Raw genomic sequence first — 24,034 nt, forward strand, 5'->3', positions numbered from 1 at the left:
GGTGTGTGCCACGCGGATAGTTTATGTACGTTTTGAAAGCTGATGAATGTAGTCACGTAATTATGTAATGGATTTAGATAATTTTAAAGTAAATTGCTGCACAAATGGCGTCCGAAAAGCTTTTTCGAAACAAATTTCATAACTCCCTCTCCCCTCGTCGTAATTGCAGGTGTAGGATACTGAAAATGAATATTATATATGCTCATAACATCGTCTACGATATGTAGGTAACAATTTTCTTTTTTTCGTCCATGGTTTTCCAGAAAAAAATAAAAACGTTCCCAAAATCACCGAAAATTACGATTTTCAAAAGATTGACACAAGATTTCTTCAATGTTTTCCCGACCGATGTCTTTTAAACTCTACAATTACATACATCTATTCATATGGTTTCCGAAAATATAAGAATTTAATAAATGTTGCAGTCGATATAACTGCGGAAAAATAAAAATGGCGGACAGTACTAATTTTTTCCGGGGAGAGGTTTACCTTTTATTGTACTACTATCGAAATATGGATGTCATAGGGGCAACTTCTCTTAGTTATGATAGTAAATGCATGTGACCATATAACAAGGCCATATTTAAACCCCCTGAAAACCCTAAAAAATTAAAATTTGAATATAAGTAGCCTTTTTGGGTACTTTTCATCACAATTCCACCGCTTTTGTAGCCTTACCACTCATCGCTACGGAATTGATGTGGACAATTGATGACCCCTGGTAGTAAAAACCTATAAACCCACGGTAAACCCACATACACCCCCCAAAAAATAAAGTTTTGCATATAAGTCTACTTTTTCGGTACTTTTCGAGACTTTCCAAAGCTGGTTCTTACCCCAACGACTCATCCCTACGGAATTCAAGTGAACGGATGGTGACCGCCAGGGGTACACACATATAAACCCCCGGTATCCCCCTGAAATCCCCCCAAATGTAAAATGTGCCATTAAGTCTCCTATTTGGGAACTTCTCGCAAACATTACGCCGCACTACCCGTCCCCTCTGAGCTCTAGATCCGGAATATTTGATGAGGGCGGGCCACCGTAAATAAAACGGGAAAAAATACCAGAAAACCCCCGATCACCTCCTGGAACCTCGCCGAAAAAAAAATAAAAAAATGTTAAAGGCGCTTTTCCGAGTAGTTTTCGTCACAATTTACTCTACTACTGTCTGGTGCCTCTACTACTTATTAAAACGCCCGATAACCCCGTGAAACCTCCCAGAAAATTTTTCTAATAAATCGCCTATCCGGGTAAAACAATCGTCAGAATTCTGCCACTGTTCCAGACCCCTAGGACTTATCCGCACGGAATTTATGAGAACGATTTGTAACCACTGGTTTTCACACGCATAAAACCCCCGGTATTCCGTTGGAACCCCCCGCAAAAAATGAAAACTTGCCATGAAGTCTTCTTTTATGGGTACTTGTCGCCACTATTACGCCGCATTGCACTACCCTTTAAAATCATCGCCACATGATCACTGTGGACGATTGATGACCGCATGTATAACACATGAAAACCCCCTAATCCCCCTGGGAATCCTTTCGGTGGAGAGGACCATTTATGAGGACTACGTGGAGCAGCCGCGGGGGGCTCATTATCCCCAAGGCGGCGAAGCCGCCCCACAACGAGGAACGGTGAAGCCGTTCCGAGGAGTAACTGGCGTAGGCGAGGGGGAGCTTCAGTAATCCTTGGGCGGCGAAGCCGCCCCGACGTTAAAGCGGCGCAGCCGCTGTGGGCTCCCTCCGCCTCTGGGCGGCGAAGCCGCCCCTTAAACGAATGACGGTGAAACAGTTCCAAAATGCCCTTGCCATCTGGGCGGCTTTGCCGACCCCTGACGAGGAACGGCGAAGCCGTTCCGAGTATTAAGCGGGGTAGCCCCGGGGGGGCACACTCAACCCCTGGGCGGCGAAGCCGCCTCTTAACGAGGAATGAGTGGGGCCCTTCCCTATCCCCTGGCCGGCGAAGCCGGCCACTAGCTGAGGTGAGATTATTCGAACTAAAATTCTTCGAAGAATCACAAATGTAGACGGCGAAGCCGGACCCGGGGTTTTTAAGGGGCGGAGCCCCTTAACGAGCGCGCGGAGCGCAGCGAGTATTCTTAACTAAGGTAGCTAAATGGTCGCAAAAGACGCTCAAATCATCATCACATAAACCAGCTTGCTCTTCTACCTCAAGCAGGGAAGGAAATTGATAAATCTCGCGGCGACCTATGTTACGCTTAAATAAAATCAACTTGGAAATAAACACAGCCACCACAGATTTTCCTTTATAAGATTTTTGTCGTTTCCTTGCAATTGTAAATTCATTTCATTAAACTTTCCAAAAAGTTCAGCCAAAAATGCAACGTCACTACTAATCTCTCTAAGGTTGCTGCTGAGAAAAACATCTTTCTCCTCAAAAAACTGCACGACAGTGTCAAAAAGTTTATAGAAGCGCCTTATACAATTTCCTTTTGACAGACAACCAACATCCGTGTGTGGTAACAAACGTTTAAAATCTTCGTCGTTCTCATCACACAACTCTCGAAAGAGTCGATCATTAAGAGCATGGGCTTTAATTTTGTTAACTGCTGTAATTACAATGTTTAATGACTTGTGAAGGCGATCGCTTTTTTGCCACTAGATGTTGTCGGTGAATGACACAATTAATAGCAAAGACATTTGGTACATATTTTATTAAGTATGCAATACAACCATGGTGACGACCAGTCATTGACGGAGATCCATCTGTCGCGACAGCAAGTATTTTAGTAAGTGAAATTTTTTTGTCCCTGAAGAACTGCTCTACGATACGAAATATTGACTCCCTTTTCGTATCAATTTCTAATCGCCATGCAAACAACAACTCCTGAGATAGATTTTCATCTTTAATAAAGCGTACATAAGCCACAAGGAAAGATTCATTACCTGGCAAAGTGGACTCGTCCAACTGTAATGCAAATTCTGTTGTTCTCAGTATGGTGCGCAATATATCTTCCTCATTTTCATCTATTCGTCGTTGAACTGCAGTATTGCTTAGGGGAATAATTTTTATCGTATCATATGGTGGCTTACGTAGAACAATACTCAGGACTTCGCTAATTGCTGGTAAGATGAGTTCTTCACCATGGTATATGGCTTTCCAGATTTTGCAATTAATAGAGAAATGCTGTATGATGCACGCAAACCATCAGTGACATTTTTTGTAGCATTACACAACATACTGGAAAGTGTCGGACGATTTTACACTCTGTCACGTAGTGATTGAAAAAAATTTAAAGGCTTTTCGGTCTTGTCAGGATGTGCTTTCCTCAAATGGTCAATTAGTCTAGAAGGTTTCATCGCCTCATTTGAAAACACATACTTATTCTTCGCATATTAAACACATAGGCATGTGCTTGTTTGTAGGTGACTATCAAAATCCGTACTCAGTTTAATACACATTACACTGTCTACATTTTTTCTTTGATGAGCCAGCTCCTGCCATTCTTTTTCTACAACAAAGATTAAAATATTAATGTTGTTTAAATAAAACTTATTTAATGTTTACAAAATAGAATACGGGCATGTGTTAATGATAAGACGTGGATTATATCTTTAATGGTTGCTTTTAGAAGTAAAATTGCTTATAAAAATAAATGATTATTCTTGTAAATATTTGTTGCAAAGCTACCGAATCTAGTTATCAGATGACCTGATTCCTCTCCACATTCACAACCGTTTTATTCACACTGAAATTTACTGCCGAAGAAGTGTGTCGTGAAGTCTTTGTGTCGAAAAGTTTTGCCAACGATAGAACAAATGAGACTAAACCGCTTCAAACGTTTCCCTTGTGCAAGAAAGGCTTAGAAATATTTTTCAACCGTTATTAATTAAAAATGTAAGGAAACACATGGTTTAAATTACTTCCAGATGCGGGAAACAAAGTAAACTTTATGAGCGAAGCTTAATAACGAAGACAAAAGGAACGCAACCTTTGCATTTGTCACATTGTCAGGACCTTCCGGCACCCCCTGCCTCTCCCATGGCACTTTTTGCCCCCATAGACTATAGCAACGCCCCCCACACGGAAAAAAAAGATTTGATTAAAACTATCGAACTGGTGTAATAGGGAGTATTTTTGTTAAATATACTTAAACTTTGATGCAAATTACTAAGCACTTGATTTATTTTACCAAACGCAAGCGTTAGCTCTTGATATATTTCATCAAATATTTTGATATTTCATAATTTGGTCAATTGTACGGAAGAGTTTGGTAAAAATAACTGAATTAATTCAATACGATTCTGAGTTTGGTAACATTTATCGAAGTTATGATTAATTTTAGGAAGGCGATTGCTTGTTTGGTAAAAATTATCAAACTCTACATTACTATGCAAATTTGGTTCGATAGAATTTACCAAGTGTTTCGTAACCTATCGAACGGTCTGCCGTTTCTCATATGTTTATACCAATACACATTTGCAGTTGAAAGACAGACCTTACATAACAGATAGGTTGGTGGAAATGTTTTTTTTTCATTATTTGTGATGGCGATAACGTTTTAATTGTGTTTACGTTCATTTTTTTTGTTTATTCCTGCTTTAAATTGCAATGTTATCCGTAAGCTGGTGCATCAAAGACAATGATCGAATAGCGTATTATCTTGGATATTAAAGCTGTACGGAAATGTTTGTATATTTCGACACATAAAAACTTTAATTAGAGATATTCCTGAGGCATAATCATTCGCGATGATGTTTAATAACATGCGATAAAAGTCGACATACTACACCCAATCCATGCTAAGGATATCACCCTGCACGTTAAAGTCATCTCTATATCGATGTAAAAAGCCTGCAAATAAAGTTTACTCGCGGTTCTGCACTAGATATTCATATGGAGTAAATACTTAATGCAATTGTGTGCACCAAGTATTCCTCTTAAGCTTATAAAGGGAAGCTGTAGTCACACCTTATTCACATTTCAAAACAAAGATTGATTATTTACAATAACAATATATTATGGCGTTAGAGTAATCAATTATTCTGGCAACCGATTTAGTTAGAGGTCGATGCTACCACGCGGGGGGCCCACGTTCAATGCTTCATGCAGGCGTATTATTTTTCCATTTTTTGTTTGTATTTCTTTTGCAGGAACTTACGTTAAACTCTTAATTTTATGATTTTCAATCAGAAAAGTGTTTTCCTGGTTGATAATCTTTCTCATGTGCACGCTACGTCGGTTTTATTACCCTTTCGATTTTGATAGTTTTTATCGAACTGCTGTGGCCATTTCGGTGACAATTACCAAACCAGTTTGATAGAATTTATCAAACTGGTTTGGTTATAATTACAGAATTTTTCAATGTGCCATATGAACCCAAAAGTTTGATAAATTTCATCAGAATTCGATAGTTCTGTCTAATTTTTTTTTTCCCGGCAGGGGGCGGTGGCGCCCACTTTGGGAACCACTGATATACATAATGGAACGCGTACGTCAACGTAATTTCAAATATCTGCTCTAGAAAAATCGTGTTTATTAGTTTCCTTGTTTTGTGCTACAGCATCCAACGAGATATAATTTGTGGGACGCGTGATATTCTCACGCAATTTCTTTTAGATATTTAAGCAATTGTTTTTAAACATTGTTTGTGAATATGATGAAATGAGAACTTTTATCCTACGAGAACACCTTACAAATTACGATCATTTCAAATGTCCAGAAATTATGCCCCCGGTCCCCGTTAATCCCCCTCTGCGTCTGAATGCGATTGAGTGCGGGGGAATAAAACGGTAAACTTTTCTTTTGAATCGATCATCCAAGGTGGTGTCTGGTTCGATTCAATTTCAAGGTGAATTTTTCCAATACGTTTTCGGCCCTCATTTATTTTCCGCGCCATTTTGAATTAAAATAATTTTTAAAGATTTTATTAATTAGCTTCGTGCTTGTATTTCCTCGTGATTATTCACGTCCCATTAACTGTGCTTACATCATGTCTGGGCGCAGGCGATTGGTTACGTGCTATCTTGGCCTTGCTTAATGATGAAGTCTTCATACAACTGTTGTTAATACACCTTGATTTTTAATATTTGATTTTCATGAAATGGTCAATTTTTATTAGAGATGTGCAAGTACTCGAAAGTTCGAGTCGAGAAGTTAGCACTCGACTCGAGTGCTTCGACTAGTGTAGCAAATGTCGAGTCGAGTAGTTTCGGTTACAGAGCTGTCGACATCAGTAGGTTCAGAAATATGCCGACAGGAGGCGCTATCATGGAACTCATGTGTTAATTTCAATTTAGTATTCTACCGATTAAGGTAGGTTTCCATGGAGTACTAAAGACGTGATCTGGGAGCTTCCCTTTCCTTCCAGCACTGCCTTCTTCAATTCACTGTAAGGCCTACTCCCGTGCAATCCAACTAAAAATACTATTCTTTTCCTTCCCCTCCCTCGTTTCCCTAACATATTACCCTCTAACACCATCTTCAACATCCCCTCCCCGCTATGTACTCCTCCCATCCATACCTTCTGTCTCCTCCGTATTTCATCTAAAAGCTGCCTCTCCTCCCCAACCACATCCAGCACTTCGTCGTTCCTTTTCCTCTTCGTCCATTTCACCCTCTCCATTCTTCTCTATAGCCACATCTCGAATGCCTCCCATCTTCTCTCGCCTTCTTTCCTTAGTGTCCACATTTGCGCACCGTAGAGAGCTACACTCCAGATCAAAATCCTCACTAACTTTTTTAAAACTCATACATAACGATCCTCTCAGAAGCTCCTTCCTGTTCATGAACTCCTCTTTTTGTTAGTGCAATTCGCTTCCTGAGGTCCTTACTACTGTGTCCGTTTTCCTCTAATGTGCTGCCCAAATAGTTGAATTGCTCTACCTGATCATGTTTTTCCCCACCTACTTATATCTCGTTCTCACAATCCACGCTCGCGATTACTCACAAAACAGCATGACCTTAGTCTTCTTGTGATTAATCCTCATCCCATACTCCTCGCACCGCTCGTATAACGCATCCACTAGAGCCTGCAGCCCCTTCGCTGGTTGGCTGATGAGCGCCTGATCGTCCGCGAACCTTACCGATTTAAACACCATTCCTCCCACTTTCAGCTTCCATCAAAGCTTTGTTCGCGTCGCTGCAACTTCTGCACTTTCCTGCACCTTTCTGCCACTTCTGCGTTCGCGTCGCGGAAGTTGCAAGTGACGAACGCTGTTCGCGTCGCGGTTGCAGGTTCAAAAGGTGCAACTTTTATCTGCACCTTTTGCACCAGCTTCGGAGGTGGAGCAAAAGGTGCAACTTCAGGAATCATGGGTAATAGCAAACGAAAACAGGCGGAAAGCCAATGGCCATAATAGATAATTGGAAGGTATTTCATTTTGACGTTACTTCTTCGGAAATAAAACGTCTGATATTTGAAATACATTGACTCCTGGTGAAATATTAATAATAATATATTTTTTCAAGTGGTTAAATAGTAAACAAAGGCGAACTTATAATATATAGTCAAATGAAATGGACGTCTCTCATTAAACGTGGCAAAAGTGCTTATTCGAATGAAAAATACCTAAGTTTTAGCATAGTAACCTATCAATAAACAATTTTCTAAAACGATTTGTTCACGTCGTCGACTATACATTTACTATAACTCCCACGGAGGACTGATGCCAATCCAATAGCAATTTTTTAAAACGTACCGTAGGTATACATTCTTATCTCGTGAATGAAACAGTATCGTGAGTGGATCCATGTAGTGTTGTTAAAATGACAGCTATACCAATGTAGACAAGCACAATGAATTACTCTTCGATGAGGATGGAGTGGTATTTCTCGCTATGGTAGGTGATATTGTGATTAATAAAAATGTTTTTTTTGCCACAACTGACACTTAGAATTATGACTTCGAATAGTATGACGTATTTCACACCACCAACCTTCTCAATGAAATGCACTGATATTCCGTTAGTTCGATTAATGAATATTAATTAATCTTTCCGCAGTATTGAACGAGTTTTTCATTATTTTGCACCATGATTTCTATGAAATAGATGGTCGTTTACAACGATAAAAATACTATCTCAGATTCTAGATAGGGGCAAAGAGTTCCTCGACGATCTTGGGAATACAGAGGTAATACTTATATTATATACGACCCTGAGGCCATTTAACCAACGAACCACTTGGACCAATATGGAATGAGCCAGCTACAAACATCCTTTCATTCATATGGGCAGTATATAGGTACGAAGGAAATGCCAGACACAAAAATATTCGGACAGTGCCTTCCAAATGACCAAATTGCCTATGGTCATTACACTTAAGAATTTCATTACGGACCACTTCGTGTTCCCGAAAAATTCGAACGAGATTAGCAAAATTGTTAGTCCCGGTGGTCACGAATCCTTTTGAAAAAGTTGTCAAGTAAGTTTCCCTATCTACTGGAAGTAATCGAGTAAAGAAATTAATGCGTAATAAAAATGTAATAGCCTTTTAATAAAAACAACTAGCATAACTAAAAGGCGTATATGAAGTGAAAAGGCAATGTTTACATCTAAATGGTAACTTCAGCTCATTGACACCTTTGTCACACCAATTAATAAACTTAGGTCTAGGTTATCGATATCAAATGTGCCATAATTGCAAAAGCTTAAAACCTTATTCTTAATAAAGGAAGACGTAGAGGCATTTGCAACGCAATGCCAATACAATCAAACAACAAACAAGCAATAAACAAATGTGTTTAATATTAGTTCAACCAGAATAATAACAAACCCGAGTAAATCGCAACAATTACTGGAATAACACGTTATATCTATCCCGCGGCTGAATGAAAGCTTGGAAAATAACATTACAGTCTTCATAAAAATCCTCTTCGACAATGTTTATTATAATCATGTCCCGCGCCATTTTTGTTGTTACGTTGCCGTTCGCGTCGCACGAGTTGAACCTTCCTGCACCCGCCTGATTTTCATTGCACCTTCCGGTGCAGAAGGTGCAGATGGAGCAAGCGACGCGAACAAAGCTCTCGTTCCACTCTTCTCTTACCATCTCCTCAGCGTATGCGTTAAAAAGCAGCGGCGATAAAGGATAACCTAGTCTCAGTCCCCGGCCAACGCTTGCCCAACCAGATTCTTCGTCCGGTACCCTCACTTGCGCAGCCTGGGCAATATGCAGATTACGAATCAGTCGCCTACCCCTTAAATCTACACAAATTCTCTTGAGTATACCCATTAACTTTACCCAGTTCACCCTATCAAACGCTTTTTTTTAAATCCACGAAACAGTCATATACGTTCTGGCCATATTCTAGGTTCCTCTCCACGAGGGACTTCATTATTTCTATTGCATCACGAGTTGACTTCCCTTTTCTGAAACCTAACTTTAAATAAATACTCGTTTACCCTCGCCTCCATTAGCTTGTTCATCATCCTCAGTACCACTTTCGCCGCGTGCGATATTAGACTAATAGTCCTATAGCATCGCATTCCTCAGCTTTCTTCTTTTTCGGTAGCGAAATTAGAACCGTCTTTATGAAATCCTCCGGCCAACATCCCTCCTCATATCTCCTTCGTGCTAGATCGAAAAACCTTTTCTTACTATCCTTACCTAGATTCTTCAGGATCTCGCACGGGATACACCCACTACATTCCTAACCTTCATATCATGAAGTTATCTCTTGATTTCCGAATCCTCGTTTCCTTCCTCGTGGTAATATTGCATGGTTAAAAAGGAAAGGGAGCGGAAAAAACCCTTTGGAAAAACCCCTTCGGAAATTCCCTTACCGGCCGCGCGGTATCATAAAATGTCCCTTTTCGCACGCTCCTCCTCGGCGTGGGTGAAAAGGGAAATAATTAGTGAAAGAATCCGGGCTGCAGCCTTTCCTGGTAACTGTGCATGGCAAGCTTCGCGAGAAAACTTAAATCCTACCCAAAGGGTGTTCCTAATGTGCTTCCGTAGTGAAAGAAAAAGTGTAATGATTCAGTTAGGTTTCGAAACCAAAGCATGTTTACCAGAGTTACGGCGTTCAGTAACCAAGTATATCGATCCAATATTCTAGTAATGTCTTCAGTTAAGTATTTTGGGTCAATAGAGACTGTATAGTGTGCTTAAAATTACGATTTTAAATAATTAAGTTCCAAACAAAGTGAAATATCCAACGGTGTCCCCGAGTCTCTAGGCCCCCGTGTCGCGGAGCCGGGACGTGCAGCGCGATCGAAAAATCGCGTTCATTAATGAAGGGGCAAACTTTTTTCAAAGATTTTTGCTCCATTCTCTTAAATGATGTCTATTAAATACTCTGAGGAAAAATTGGAGATATGTTTTTTCTTAAACTAAAGATATTGTCTACTTTATGTCAAATTTGGCCAGAAAAAAGGGTCCGCCATTTTGCGACATTATACTGCACCAATACTAACCAAAAAGTTAAAAAATAATGAAAAATGTAGATAAAGTACCATATTTTTGGAATATAACGTTTTTTACTGCATTAAAATTCTTCAAAAACTCTACCAGCAGTTTAACTCCGAAGTTTTTCGGAGAAAAACGAGATCGGGCGTGTTTTTGGAAATTTGGTCATGTTTGATCCCCTGTATCTCAGTAACGGATTAGATATAGGAGAAATAACTTATTATACCGTGATCACCAACTATTTGTGAGTATATACGCCAAGTTTCAAGTCTCTACCTCAAAAAACGCAATTTTGGACTTTTGTCCAGCTTTTTCCGATTTCAGACCACTGTGCGCTGGTCAGATCGGTGCTACAGGCACATTTCTGTTCTTCAGAAGGAGAAGGTGCTCAACGTGTGAACGACGCTCTAAATCGACGGGATGAGTGAGAACAACGTGCTCTAGGCAACGGCGTAGAAATGCATGGCGACCACTTAACTGCGGAGACCTTTCCCAAGTCTTGTTTAAAATTGGAGCTGAATTATTATTGGAGATAGAAGACAAAATAATGATTTTTTTTATGGGCATGAGCCTAAGTCATGTGAAAAACCTGCTGGAATTCGCGTGAGGTTTCTTTCTCAGAGCATTAAGGGGACAAAGCGGAGAGTCGAGAGGAACTTCTCCGCGCTAAAAATATTGTGGAAATTTCAACTATTAACGCAATCCGATTCGAAAACTTGGCTTGGTTTGTAAAAGTGAGTCCACAATATCATATTGCAACATATAAGGAAACCAAGCACATTTGTATCTTAAAAATGCATCGACACGGAAATAAAATAATTCATAAGAAGCTTCCGTGTGAAAAAAAATGGAAAACATCAGACGGCGATTGTGCACTAAACAATTTCCTCCCGCAGAAATAAAATTTTCAGTGTCTATCATGAAAATAATTGTGAATAGCAGACACGTGTAAAAGCAAAATTACAAGGAAGCAATGATAAAGTGCCCCACACGAGAATCGACGTAGGGACTTTGGCTTGTAAATCGAGCATTGTAGCTACTTGACCGTGGTGAAACATAATCATACATTGTTTCTGAAGGGAATACATTTCACTTGAAAATGTTTAAATGCATTTGAGAAAATTGTTGTATATTAAGCTTAATATTATTTGAGCTTGGTTGAATATATATTGAGCTTATTTTTATCTGTGAACGATTACAATAGCCGCGTAGCGTGTTTCACTGACAGGTATCATAGTAACTGGAGAGCCACTATTTACGGCGAGCGGTGGGAATCAATGCAATCGCGGGCATGGAGAATCGTATGTACAATATTTATGCGTAATTGGATGAAGCTGGCGCCCCTAGTGGGGGATTGGATAACTCAGCGACCTCCAACCAGTTGCGATTCATCCTGTAGTACTTGCAACCCACGGGACGTTAGTGTTGTCGAAACGTGCATAACCCCCAGGATACGGCTGAGGTTAATTTCCCTTGAATTTCTGTTTCGGGATAATTAGTCTAACGACTTAATTATCGCTACAGGGATCGAGCAATCACCCGCAGTCCAGAGAAGCGTGGAATATTCTGCTGGTTGTAATACGATGACGTAGTATTTCGGAAAATTTCGAAGAAATTCGCTTTCCTCACACAGTTGAGAAGGGGAGTACTTCACTTAGGCGTCATGTAACACGGTGGGCTGAAATCGAAAAAAGCTGGCCTGAACCTGAAAAACAATTCCGTTCAACTAGGAAGTTGAAATTCCGCTTAAATATTCTCAAAAGAATCGTGCATAATTTTCCGTATTTTTTTCTTTCCTATGACCTGACGTTTTCAATGTATGTGAGGTCTAAGTTGAATAAATGTATCAATAAAGACCACACTAGAATTTTTCCGAAAGTTACCAACTTTATCCTCGTGATAAGGATATAACAATTGTTTTATTTCCATAGGTTTTATTTCTCAACCGACCTACGTTTCGGCGTTTTACACTGTCATTATGAAGGTAACATCCGACAGAAATGAACCTGCATAATAGATTATGTTTTGGGCGGATCTGGAAGCGGAACATTAAAGAGTGGGGGTGAAAGACAGAAGACTATTGACGTAATCAGAGGGGAGGGTGTCGAGATTTGTTCTGGGATAGTAATCGGTTGGAGAAATGGTCATAAATTGCCAGGGTAAGGGATTTACAATAGGAGCTACGTGCATTAGCACTGACTGTGGAAATTTCAAAAAGTTCTAAAAATTCGTGCTTCTTTCTTTTAATTTGATTGTGTTACACAATAGCATTAAAACTACTTTGTTGGTTTTCCTCTTCATGGTGTTTCGCGAAATTGGATTTGAAATCGCCTGTTTTTCAATTTGCCCCTTTACACGGGTGTTTAGTCACCTTCTGCGTATTATTAAAATGAGACATTGCAATATTTCCGCTTATAGTAATTTTTCTTAGTAATTATAGAAATCGGAGGGTTGGCAATATTGAGATCAGCACATGTAATAATATTACCATTCTTTCCTTTTCTTATAATTAATTCTAGAGCTTGGTCAAGTTTATCACAAAAAATCTCAGTCTGTATTGGGAAAACGGTACAGTGAAGCTACAAAAATTTCATATTTTTGATATAGATTGCCACCATTTCAAAGTTAAATTCTGAGCAGAAGCTAGAAAAATCAATGATAGAAAAGTATACATTGCTTTTCACACATATAACCTCGCCACCATTCTTATTAACTATTCTGCAAAATAAACTTGCCATATGGTAGCCACAGATATTGTATAAGTGAGTTCAGGAGATTTAAGTCAATGTCCATTAAGACGAAGAATGTCCTTCAGCATAAAAACGAAGAATGTCCGTAGGCATAGAGGGCCAAGTAAGTGTACTTTGTTACATATTTTAGCTATATACATTAAGTGAGTGAGCACTTGAGTCACCAGGATGATTGGTATGTAGTCATTTTTGTTTCACTTTGACGATACCGTTTTGAGCCCTCGTCACTATACACAGAGGATGGCCGAGAATTCACATTATTATCACTCATCACCATTGATATATATGACGCTGCATTGGGGATATGAATGTAAAAATTGGGATTTCTAGTGGGTATGAAATGAATATTTCTTTTCCAAATAACTCTTTCGTACAGGTAAGGCGGGTTACCAGAAGAGGGACTTTTGAAGTTGAGACAGGTGAGATGACGAAGGCGACGTTATTTGAATTTCATCCAGTGTAGGTGGGCAAACCAGAAACTAAACTGATCCCATTTTTTAGGTCAAAAATAAATCGTATTGTTGAGTTAATTGCCACTTATAGCTGTTGCTGTTTTCTTCATCTATATTTGTAAACAACGAAGAATCCAGCAATCCAGATCTGTAAGGATTAATGTTAAAAGGATGGTGTGTATTTTAGGGGGTATAATATTATTTTATTTATACAGCTGGTGTAATGTACCTAGGGTTTTCAGTTTAGTTATTTGCACTTGTTGCTTCCAAGTAAAATATGCATCAAATGCTACACCAAGGTTTTTTATTGCTTCTTCATATGGTATGGTGTAGTTTCCGATTCAAATGTTGGGAAAAGATAAAATGTCTATTTGAGCATGCAGGTAACTTTTTCAATTATTATTGACTTTGTTTTACATTCGGAGGTGGTTTTTCACTGTCCATGATGCCATCTAACGATTTGATTGTTGGATTATTCTTCCCCATAGGATAATCCTCCAAAGTTGTTAGAATAGCAATGGCTGATGCCTGGTTTCGCTGGTGGTAGGACCCGCCCGCCTTTGTGACGGTGCGGGATTCCTCGTCCCATACCTTCCTTCCCTATGCTGTCCCAGGAGGCGTCGTCGGGCTCCTATCGCGGCGGCGCCTCCTTCCTGTACTACCCCTTCTGGGTGCAGAGGTGAAAAGCTCGCGCTTACAGACGCTGCCTCGGGAGTGTATCCTGAGTGAGCCCAACCTAGTAGTCTCGCTCCAACTGTCCAGGATGCTTTTCGCTCAACGTCTTCATTGATCAGCGCAATTGTAGAAGTTAAGTCCGGAATTGACGAGTGGCTATGTATCTGGAAATCGTCAGCGTAAAGATGGTATTTACAGTGTTTTATGATCATTTACGAATAACGAGAAAAGAGGAGGGCTGAGGACTGAGCCCTGAACCACGCCTCTGGAATTATATGTTCAGTTAGAAAGTTTGTTATTAGGTCTTACTACTGATTGGGTTCGGTTACTAAGGTAGGATCAAAAACAAGTCCACTGAACTACTTGAGAAATTATATTTTGTCGATTTATGAAGAAGCAGTTCATGATCTACCATATCAAATGCCTAGGAGACATCAAATGGTACCAGGAGTGTGACTTGTCGGTTCTCCATATCCCCTCTTTATCTCTTCAGTAATATTCAATAGTGCAGTTTGAGTACTGTGTCCTGTTCGGAAGCCGGGTTGTAATGAATTTAATATGTGGTTATTAATGACAAACCTATTGATTTTTTCAAATACCACACGTTCTAGAATCTTAGCAAAAGCGCAAATGATTCTTATCGGTCTATAGTCTGATGGATTGGTAGGTTCAAAGCATTTTGGACGTATTATGAAATGCTTCCATAATTCGTCCAATATTGCGCTGTTTGAAGAGAGGCATCGAAAATATTTAGAAGCGCAGGAAATATCACCGGAAGAGCCAACTTTATTGCGGCAATATTTATTTCGTCATGACCTTTGTTCGTTGTCAACAGCGTTGCACTGCAGAATACTTTACGTGTTCGTAGAGGTAGTACTCCTTTCGGCATTCCTCGGAGCAGAGGGATTACTTAGACGACGATAATCTATAGAATCTCTCACTTGTTGACGGTGAGAATCCATTGTGGTTGAGCTTTCACTCTGTATCTCGGGGCGAGATTCTATCTCAGTTTCTTCTATTTTAGAATGCAAGAAGGCAGACTCGGCGTTTACATTCACACGTTTGCTTTGAAGCGTGTTCATTTCACTTTTAAGGAATCCAGTTTGAGCCGTCAATTTGTTTACAAGAGATTGACCTGTAAAACAACGACCAAAATATTTCTTGGATTCGCACAGGGCTTTCAGTACAATTTTACTTAGATTTGAACATTATGATGCAAAATAAATGCACAGGAGTGGCACGACTTTTTCTCATCATTCGACCTTATTATTGCAGGATCGACGCGATAGTACGTTAGTTGATGTCGCCAGATTGCTTTAAATCTTTGATTCTAAATTTGTTGTAAAGTCCAATAGTACTGCACGAATCTCTAAAATGTGTCCTCGATCAAATAATACTATATCATATTCATCGCATATAGGCAGAAATAAGCTCATTCCACGTCGATGAATGGAAGCACAAATATTTAATGATATATGTACTCGGATAACATAGAAAGTCCTGCAACACAACAGGGAAAACCGTGGCAAGTGCCTAGTAGATTAACAAATAGAAATTATTGAAATCAACTATAATATAATCGAAACGAAAGTTTCATAACATATAATTTATTGTATGACTCCTTGCGCCAGACTTTAAATTGTTGATTAACGCCAACACCAGTTTTAAATCCACCATTTGTCGCCGGGAGAACCCCCTTAGCCTTTAAAATGTAGCCGTTCTTAAAAAGGATAAGTTAACCATTGCCCATTTCCTATCTTTTACAAGACTCATTACCAATTAAAAAAAAGTATGAATCAATTGCAATGAAGTTGCGATGAATAAAAAAATGTAAATAAGAACAAAAGTGGTGATAGACCTGAATAAAGTTAGAGCCACGCATCTCGCGACGGGAACCGCAACGTTCACTTTCGCAGGAGGATGTGTTCTCTACCATAGGCTGCTCTCGATGCGGCTCTACTAAGCCCTTAAATTTAAACGAATAACACATCTGAGTATCGATGTTAGCGTCAGTTGTTGCGAAGGAAAGAGACAAGTGTCGCTTCACTTTGAATCGTGCATCATAACCATACAATTTCAGAACGAAAATCCATTCACAAACGAAACATTTGCGGTGTGTTACAAATGAAAACGAAAGGGGTTAGAGGAATTAAATTTCCTATAAAGCAGTGGTGACGCCACAAACTTGGTCCTGGAACGTTGAAAATGACTCTACAATCATTGAGCTATTCCGTTGATTATAGTAAACTTACCGGAGTTCTAACACATCTGAGTATCGATTTTAGCATCAGATGTGCTAAGGAAAGAGAAGAGTGTCGCTTCAATTTGAATCATGCATCATAACCATGCAATTTCCGACAAAACTGACGACTTCAAGCCAGAAATCATTCTATATTTCAATAATTCTTGAGTAGTTATCTTGGACAAATTAATTCGAGAATATAAATCCAGAAGGTTTAGCAGTAAACTGATTGGAGAACGCTGGCTACACAGTCCGCCGTTAGTGATTTGCCTGGCAATGGCGGGAAGCGACCGAGAAACACCTTTGTCACGTTGGGCTGCGACGGCGCTACTCAGTTGTTATTAAGAGGCAATCCAGAAAACTCTGGTTCAAAATGGTTTTTGAGAGCTCTTCCGGGGTGCGCTGCAGCGAAAGTTGTGAGCCACGAATAGATCATGCGAACACAGCCAGATTTAATGGTGAATAGGCATTTCTTACTCTGTTACTCAGCATCCGTGGGAATACCTTTCGTGCGACCTCCCTCGGCGACCAATAGAGTTGCACTCGCGTTCGCAGCTAGACCACGGTTAAGTGGCTGAATTAGGAGCCACTGATATCTCGGCAAGTAACGCGCGATGGTGAAGTAAGGACCTCGGTAACGACCGCCGTTGCGTGATCGGGGCATTGGAAGAAATGCAAAATTTCTGAGAGAAAAGGTGTATCGACTCATAACGTGCGAGATAGCTCTGATTAAAATGATTCTGAGTAGAGAAGCATGGTTAAATGAACATTGCAAATAGCTTTGAAGGGGAAAGTTCACTCAAATATCAGCTCTTCGTCTTTCCGAAAGTTGCCGAGAATTTGTAAACATCAGTCAGCGAGAGTGTCAATGTTAAAAGAGCAAGGGGTTTTATGTGTTTTATATCGGTTCCATCCATATCGAACACTCTGATCAGGGAAATAATGACAAACTACCGCACGCATTGTTTAAAAATGGATCCGTTCCTTACATACTCTGAATCCTTTTCCGGAGCTGTTTTTTAATGTCCATTTTATTTTTCACTTCGAGACGCCTTCTTCTATGATTCATAATTTCACGTCGAACTGCACCAAAGGAGAACAATCAAACGAGGTACGACAACGCTCTGTGAAATGGAGAAATTTCGCGCTAATTCAGATATGGTCAAACCTTACGCTAATTTCTTCTATGACTCACCCATCATTCCCGCTATTTTTTCCATCAACTCATCGACCTATGGGTAATCTAGTCTCCTTATGAACGTCACGATTAATGCATCATTGTTTTGTGTATGAGCCGTCCATATTTCGCCGAGTATCTTTGGCAACGCCGCTCTGCTTATCGCAACGAGTTTTCGAGGATCCGTTTCATTGCTGTCGTAGCGAGGTGAAGTGGCAGTGATGATCACGTCCACGCCGTGCCAGGGGCGTTTGTTTGTCGGGGAACAAGGGCCGCGCCATCAACCTGTATGTACTAAGGGCATGCTGAAATGTGCGCGTTTTCTGACTTCCTGATTTCATTTCTTAATGTCGTTTATCGTTCGGCCGGTGTGCGAATTCCTGTTTCGTATCCGTTTGGCAAAATATCGCTCCCATCTTATTCACCCAATGGGGCTTGGAAGTACCTTGAGGTTCTAACGTAATCTTCTCCTCGTCGCCCTGAAAGATATCTCTTCTATGATAACCCAAATTTGCGTCTAAGTAACATCTAAAATATGTAAATTTTCAGCTTATTCAGGAAATATCTAAATTACACGTTCTTTTTTGTTGTAAAGTTTAAGGGTGACATATGTGGCTGCGACGATAATTATGATTAGGTAGAAAATGTTTACATTTTTAATATGAGTTGTCTTGACGTTTGATTTCTCTCACAAGCAGCTCTGGCTTTGAGGGTTTAATTGCTTCTAATCCGTGTCTCTTGCGGTTCATTCGTGGAGAACTCTATCTCTTCACTCGCTGCATTTTTTGACGAATCGCTCTCATTTACATTGTAATTAGTTGGCGGATTAAACCTCTCTGCCCCCATGTGCTGTTTCGGTTCGTATTCCAAGTGTGTATCGATTGCGACCGACGGAGGAAGTGACGACCGCGTTGCGCAGGTGCGTGGGACTCGCTGGGCCTGCGCCGTTCGATACGCAACTGTCGACAGGCAGCGCCCCAGTCGGCCTAGCGACGCCAACAAAGCACCCGTCAGCCAAGGGGCGGGCCTCCGCCAGCCTTCGGCCCTGTCTGTGGGTCGGGTCGCCATGTCGTCATGTGAATACCCCAAGTGTAGGATCTTGGACTGGCTCGCTTCAGGACGATTGGCAGTGCTTGTCAGCAGTGAACGTGATGTGATGAGGGGACATTTGCACGCTTTGCAACCGCTCCCTGCGTTTCAGAAGCTCGAAATGAGAAGAGGTGGCGTGTTAATCAGTGTATTGGCTTCTGCTGTTTGGGGGACATTTGATGGAACGGAAAAGATTGCATTATTTGTGTAGCGAGGATGTGAGAGATTGTGACCTTCGAGCGGAATAAAGACTAACTGGAGAATATCACGTAAAAATGAGATATTCGTCCTATTCCTTGAGATCGCGTCGTGCTCCGCTCCCTCTTTCGTGTTGGCATCCGTCTTCTGTAGCACACTAACAGCAGCACGCACACCCCAACGCAATGCTTCGCTCAACGTGGACGTCTGACATTGTTGCGGCGGTTGGCGCGTGATACTCGTGGTCAGCGGACTGGCCGCCGCACCGTCCGCTGCTGAGGTGCACCATGGCGATGTACTATTACGCGAGCAGGCTGTCCACTGCTCCCGCGAGATCGCTTCCGCCGGGCGCCGCCAGGGCGCAGCACCCGTGCTCCAACTGCTCCGCTGGCGCCAATCTGCCGCGCCGGGCGCCACCGTACGACATCCAAGCTGCCGCAGCCACCGCCCTCTCCCAGCCGCTCCTTGCAGCCACCGCACCCGGCAAGGCGGCGTCGGCCGCGCGCGGGCACCACCGGGTGCACGCGGGCGCCCAGCAAGTAAGCACCAACCCAACAACAACAACAACCCAAGTGTCCCCTTGGGCCGAGGCGGGGGTTGAGTTATGAGCTATGTATCGGCTGTCCAAGTTGACTTAAATTATCAGTGATGGAGGCCGTAGTCTTTCTTAGTGATTGGGAAGCAAATCATACGACGACTGTTTTAATGGAGCGTAAACAACGACTGTTTATTTTTAAACATCATAGACATCATAGACTGAATGAGAATTATTTCTCATAGCTTCATTAAACAATCATTATATTTTGTAGGTATTTTTATTACCCTTCCAAATCGGGTTTAAAAAAATGTATTTCGTTTAAATTTGCATCAATTTTCACTCTAAAGGTCACCTTGCACTCTCGTAAATGAAGTCTTAGAACTTGGCGAGTGTGTTCCATCATTACTAAATAATACCACGGAGTCAGTGCATGACCCACCATTTTTCCGAGCCCCAAATTAAAAAAAAATGTTTTGTTCACAGGCACATTATCAAGGATTCGATAAGCCTTTGATCTTTTCGCATTTCCAGAACCTGTATTTTTATCGTGACTAATTATGGATTTTATTTTGCCATTATTAGTATGTTCCCGTACTCCTTGTGCTGGAGGAGGGTGTCGCACCACGGGACATACACTTTTTCAACTTTTTTATACTAATCACAATATATTTACTTAAGATTCAGTCTAATATTAGCAATTCTATCCATCTAGATTACTTCACATAAATTTTCAGTTTTATACTTGTACCTTTACTATTAATGTATCTAATTAGATGTTCTAAAAGTGTTTGCAATTGTTCCTAGGTACATCATGTTCATGTACCTCGGAACACTACCTAATGTACCAAGGAACACAAGTGAGATTGGCGGGAACAGCAGCGAAACTCGTAAAAAATGAAATCATTTTATATAATGTTTATTAAATATGAAAGTAAATTAAAATGTTACTCAAAGAATATATTGTAGTTGGTTAAAACTCAGTTTTAAAATATAACTCCTTTCAAGAACAAAAACAGATATCTTCCGTTGAAGAGGCCGATTACTAACATATGGTGGCGTAAAGACGTCGTCTGTGAATACACCACGATCCAGAGGGAAAATTCCAAGAGTCTTAAATCCGCTGATAATGTATTTGATTGTATATTTAACAGATATCTCCTATGAAAACATGTTCCTAGGTACATCGTGTGCTTGTGTCCCTTGGTACAAGAGGTAGCCATTTTGAATTCCGGCTGATTTTTCGGGTTAATATTACATTTAAAATACCAAATAAGTATCTAATACTAATCACCATTATATGTCAATTTCACCCGTGCTACGATAATCACTGCTGGTGTGATAGATTTTTGGTAAAAACACTTCGATATGCAACTAAAAATATTTACTATTCAGCGTCAAAAACTTCAAAATAGCGCCTTCTTTTTAAGTATAACCCGAATGAACTCCAATTGACCTATGCCACTCTTTAGGCCATCTGTCACGTAATATCTTATACTTCAAAGCCCTATTGGTCGCAGCAGTTGTCGATAGCTCCTAGTGTTCCTAGGCACACCACCCTCCCCTACTTGAGGTAGAAGGAAATGTTTAGAGATAGGAATTTCAGTTTGCAACTTCCGATTCATTGCAATTGTGTTGATGAAAATGATCGCTGTGTCGATACCCAAGCAAGGCAATAATCCTGGTAGGGCCTACCGACACTTTGAAGCAGCATGTTGGACTCTTGTTTACACTTTTCGGCCCAAGCGGACGATTTTAAACCATGATATCCGACGCTAGAAACGTTGAAGCGCTCTAATTGTAAGTTCTTTATAATATGAATTATTAATTTATTTCTCGAAAGGTAAAATTTACATGGTGGGAGCAGTATTTCTCCCTGCCAATGTTATACTCGCATTATACATGTACTATGTGTTCGAATAATATTACGTATTGCACGATATATTAATGTGATTGGACATTCGTGAAGAAAGATGTAATCAATAGAGCCCTCTGTGTGCACTGAAGCACTCGGACGGAATTCTGTACACGGCTATCGACGATTGGCTGTGTCTGTAGCTACCGACGATCGTCGCTTGCTCCGACAGAAATGCGATTCGTGAAACGCCTCGACCGATACTCGTCGGTGAAACCGACAACTTGCTTTTGTCGGTAGGAAATTCATAGATGATGATTTTAGTGCATTACATTTCGTAAATTATTCTCATCATCATGACTCCTTGAACATCTAGGTTATGTGGCACATGGATGCGTAGGTCTTTCCCGACATGAAAATTAACTTAATTTAAATGTAGATGATAGGAATATGTGTCGATATTGTGAGCTCTGTCCTAGTATGCTTTATTCAGAGCCCTGCAGTGGCAGATTAATTAATTGACGCTGATCGATTTGTCGCAAGTTACGGTCAAAGCTGGTCCTTTGCTCTTCCATAGCTCAGAAATTCAAGAGTGGTTCTGAATTATCGATGGGGTTGTTGGTGAACCACATGCATTCGCCATTCCATTGTTCACGGTCCTTTTCCCATGATTACCACTTCAAAACTTTTAGCAATCTTTAACTTTGTGTATTATTAATTCGCGACATGGAGAAGTGGCAAGAGCATTAGCTGCCTAGATTGCCTGGATAGGGACCTGGATTGCTGTAATGAAGTCTCAGGTTTTTTTGCTGAATTTTTATGCTCATGACTTCTATGTATTGATTTTCATAATTATTATTCAGTGCTTAAGCATAGTTTATAAAGAGTTTCAATGTGTTTTTATACCAATATGTGAATACAAGTTAAAGGAAGACCGGTGAAAACGAATATTTTACGTGCCTTTCCATGCGCTTTTCTTTCCGCTGCTTTACCATGGTTTACTGTTCCACGTTTCTCGTCTCCATGGTTATCACTAAAAAAATATAGTCTAATCAATCATTGGTGTTCAATATAATTAACGAAGTTACATGATATTCGCGTCTGATTACTACCTGGACACGGGTTCTTATCCCAGAGAGCACGTATTTTCAAGAAACATTTCCTCAAGCGAGGAAAAGGTTAGATCAATAAAGAGGATAGCAAGAATTGTGCTTTAATAATTTACTTATTGAAAAGAAGAATTAAGACTTTTTTTACAAAATTTATGCTAGCAACTATGGTTAAAAACGATGTAGGACTCCAATAGGTTTGAAATACTCAAAGATAAGCTCGACCTAACGCAATGACGATAGAAAGGTGTGTCACTACAGTAAAATGTAAACTAACGAATATCGATGATATTAAAATGCGCGCACCCCTTAAAGGTGCTATTAAAGTTCTCAAATCTGACAGCGCGACGGAGAAAACCGAGGAGAGTGGGAAGTAAAAGAATTTGAGCAAATAATTAAGATAGATATTAATCGAAAAAGAATAGTTAGTTTCTATTTACAACACGAAATGTGTGACTCCTTGCACCAGTCTTTGAACTGATGAATAACGACAATGCCGGGTTTTATCCGCCCTTAATCACCGGTTGACCCTATTTTTGAATCCCTTGCCTATGAAATATAGCCATTATTAAAAAAGATAAGACTACTTTTGCCCTATTTTCAACTGTTATATGCCTCATTACAGTTAAAACGAGTATATGATGCTGTTGGATCGAATTTAAAATTATTTGGAACCTATGAAGAACACAAAATAAGTAAATGAGTAAATAAAAAAAATGTTGGCAAAATTTTCGCGTCGGGGACTCGATTTAATTATAGTCACCATCTCAGTCGCACGATCGCTTCACTAATGCACCACAACTCCTTGCAGTTCAGATTTTTTAAAGCGTAAAATATGAACCAACCAGGAAAACCGGGGAAACTACATTTAAAATAAATGCATTAGAAATAATCATCAAATGCGACATAAATCGGAACAGAATGATGTATTTGCTACTAACATCTTTCTCCGAGTAAATATAATTTCAGCTGCAAACGAAATATATTTGGTGGGTAACCAAAGGAAACAAAATGATTGAGAGATACTAAATTCTCCGGAGGACAAAATTGGGGCACAAACTATGTCCAAAAACTTTTGAAAGAGACTGTACATCTGTATTAAAACTGAGGCCAGTTCAATTCGTTACTTTGATTCTTGCTGGGTCAAAGGAGAGAGAAAATGTTCCTAGAGCCATTGGGTATCGTCATGAAGTGGCATGTATATATTACCGCAATTACTTTTATGAGGCTGAAATTATTGAAAGCGAAATTATAATATTTTGATGCAATTACCACATGAGGAAGATTTATTTCACTTATTTGCCTTATGAAAATAGCAATTCTCCCGAATTTGAAAGCTTACTTCTGCTAATGATCCCTTACTTAACATATTCATGCACCCATTATTGTTTGTGTTGCTAGTTTTTGAAAAATACCTGTTTTTTCGCGTAAAATATAATAGCCCGATTGCAAAATGACGCAACAAAAGGAATACACTCGAATTTCAATGCTTACTTCTGCGTTTGCTCATCCTCATCATCATTGGTCAACAATCCTAATATTGGTTTGACGCAGCTCTCCATTTCTCTCTCCTAT

At 40.1% G+C, this 24,034-nt stretch overlaps 1 protein-coding gene across 6 annotated transcripts in view; it reads left to right on the forward strand.

The window, feature by feature from the left end:
* LOC124160105 (ras-GEF domain-containing family member 1B-like) overlaps positions 1 to 24,034 on the forward strand; it is a 445,667-nt gene that overhangs the window by 250,147 nt on the left and 171,486 nt on the right. Inside the window, exon 1 of one of the 6 annotated variants that reach the window (XM_046535851.1) lies at positions 18,639 to 19,499. The exons of the other annotated variants lie outside the window; for them this stretch is intronic. Coding sequence (XP_046391807.1) covers positions 19,248 to 19,499 — 252 coding nt within the window. The 5' untranslated portion in view covers positions 18,639 to 19,247. Of the gene's footprint in view, positions 1 to 18,638; positions 19,500 to 24,034 lie in introns of those variants that run through there. 6 annotated transcript variants of the gene reach the window in all.

Source organism: Ischnura elegans, chromosome 6 (genome assembly GCF_921293095.1).
Source record: "Ischnura elegans chromosome 6, ioIscEleg1.1, whole genome shotgun sequence".
NCBI lineage: Eukaryota > Metazoa > Arthropoda > Insecta > Odonata > Coenagrionidae > Ischnura > Ischnura elegans.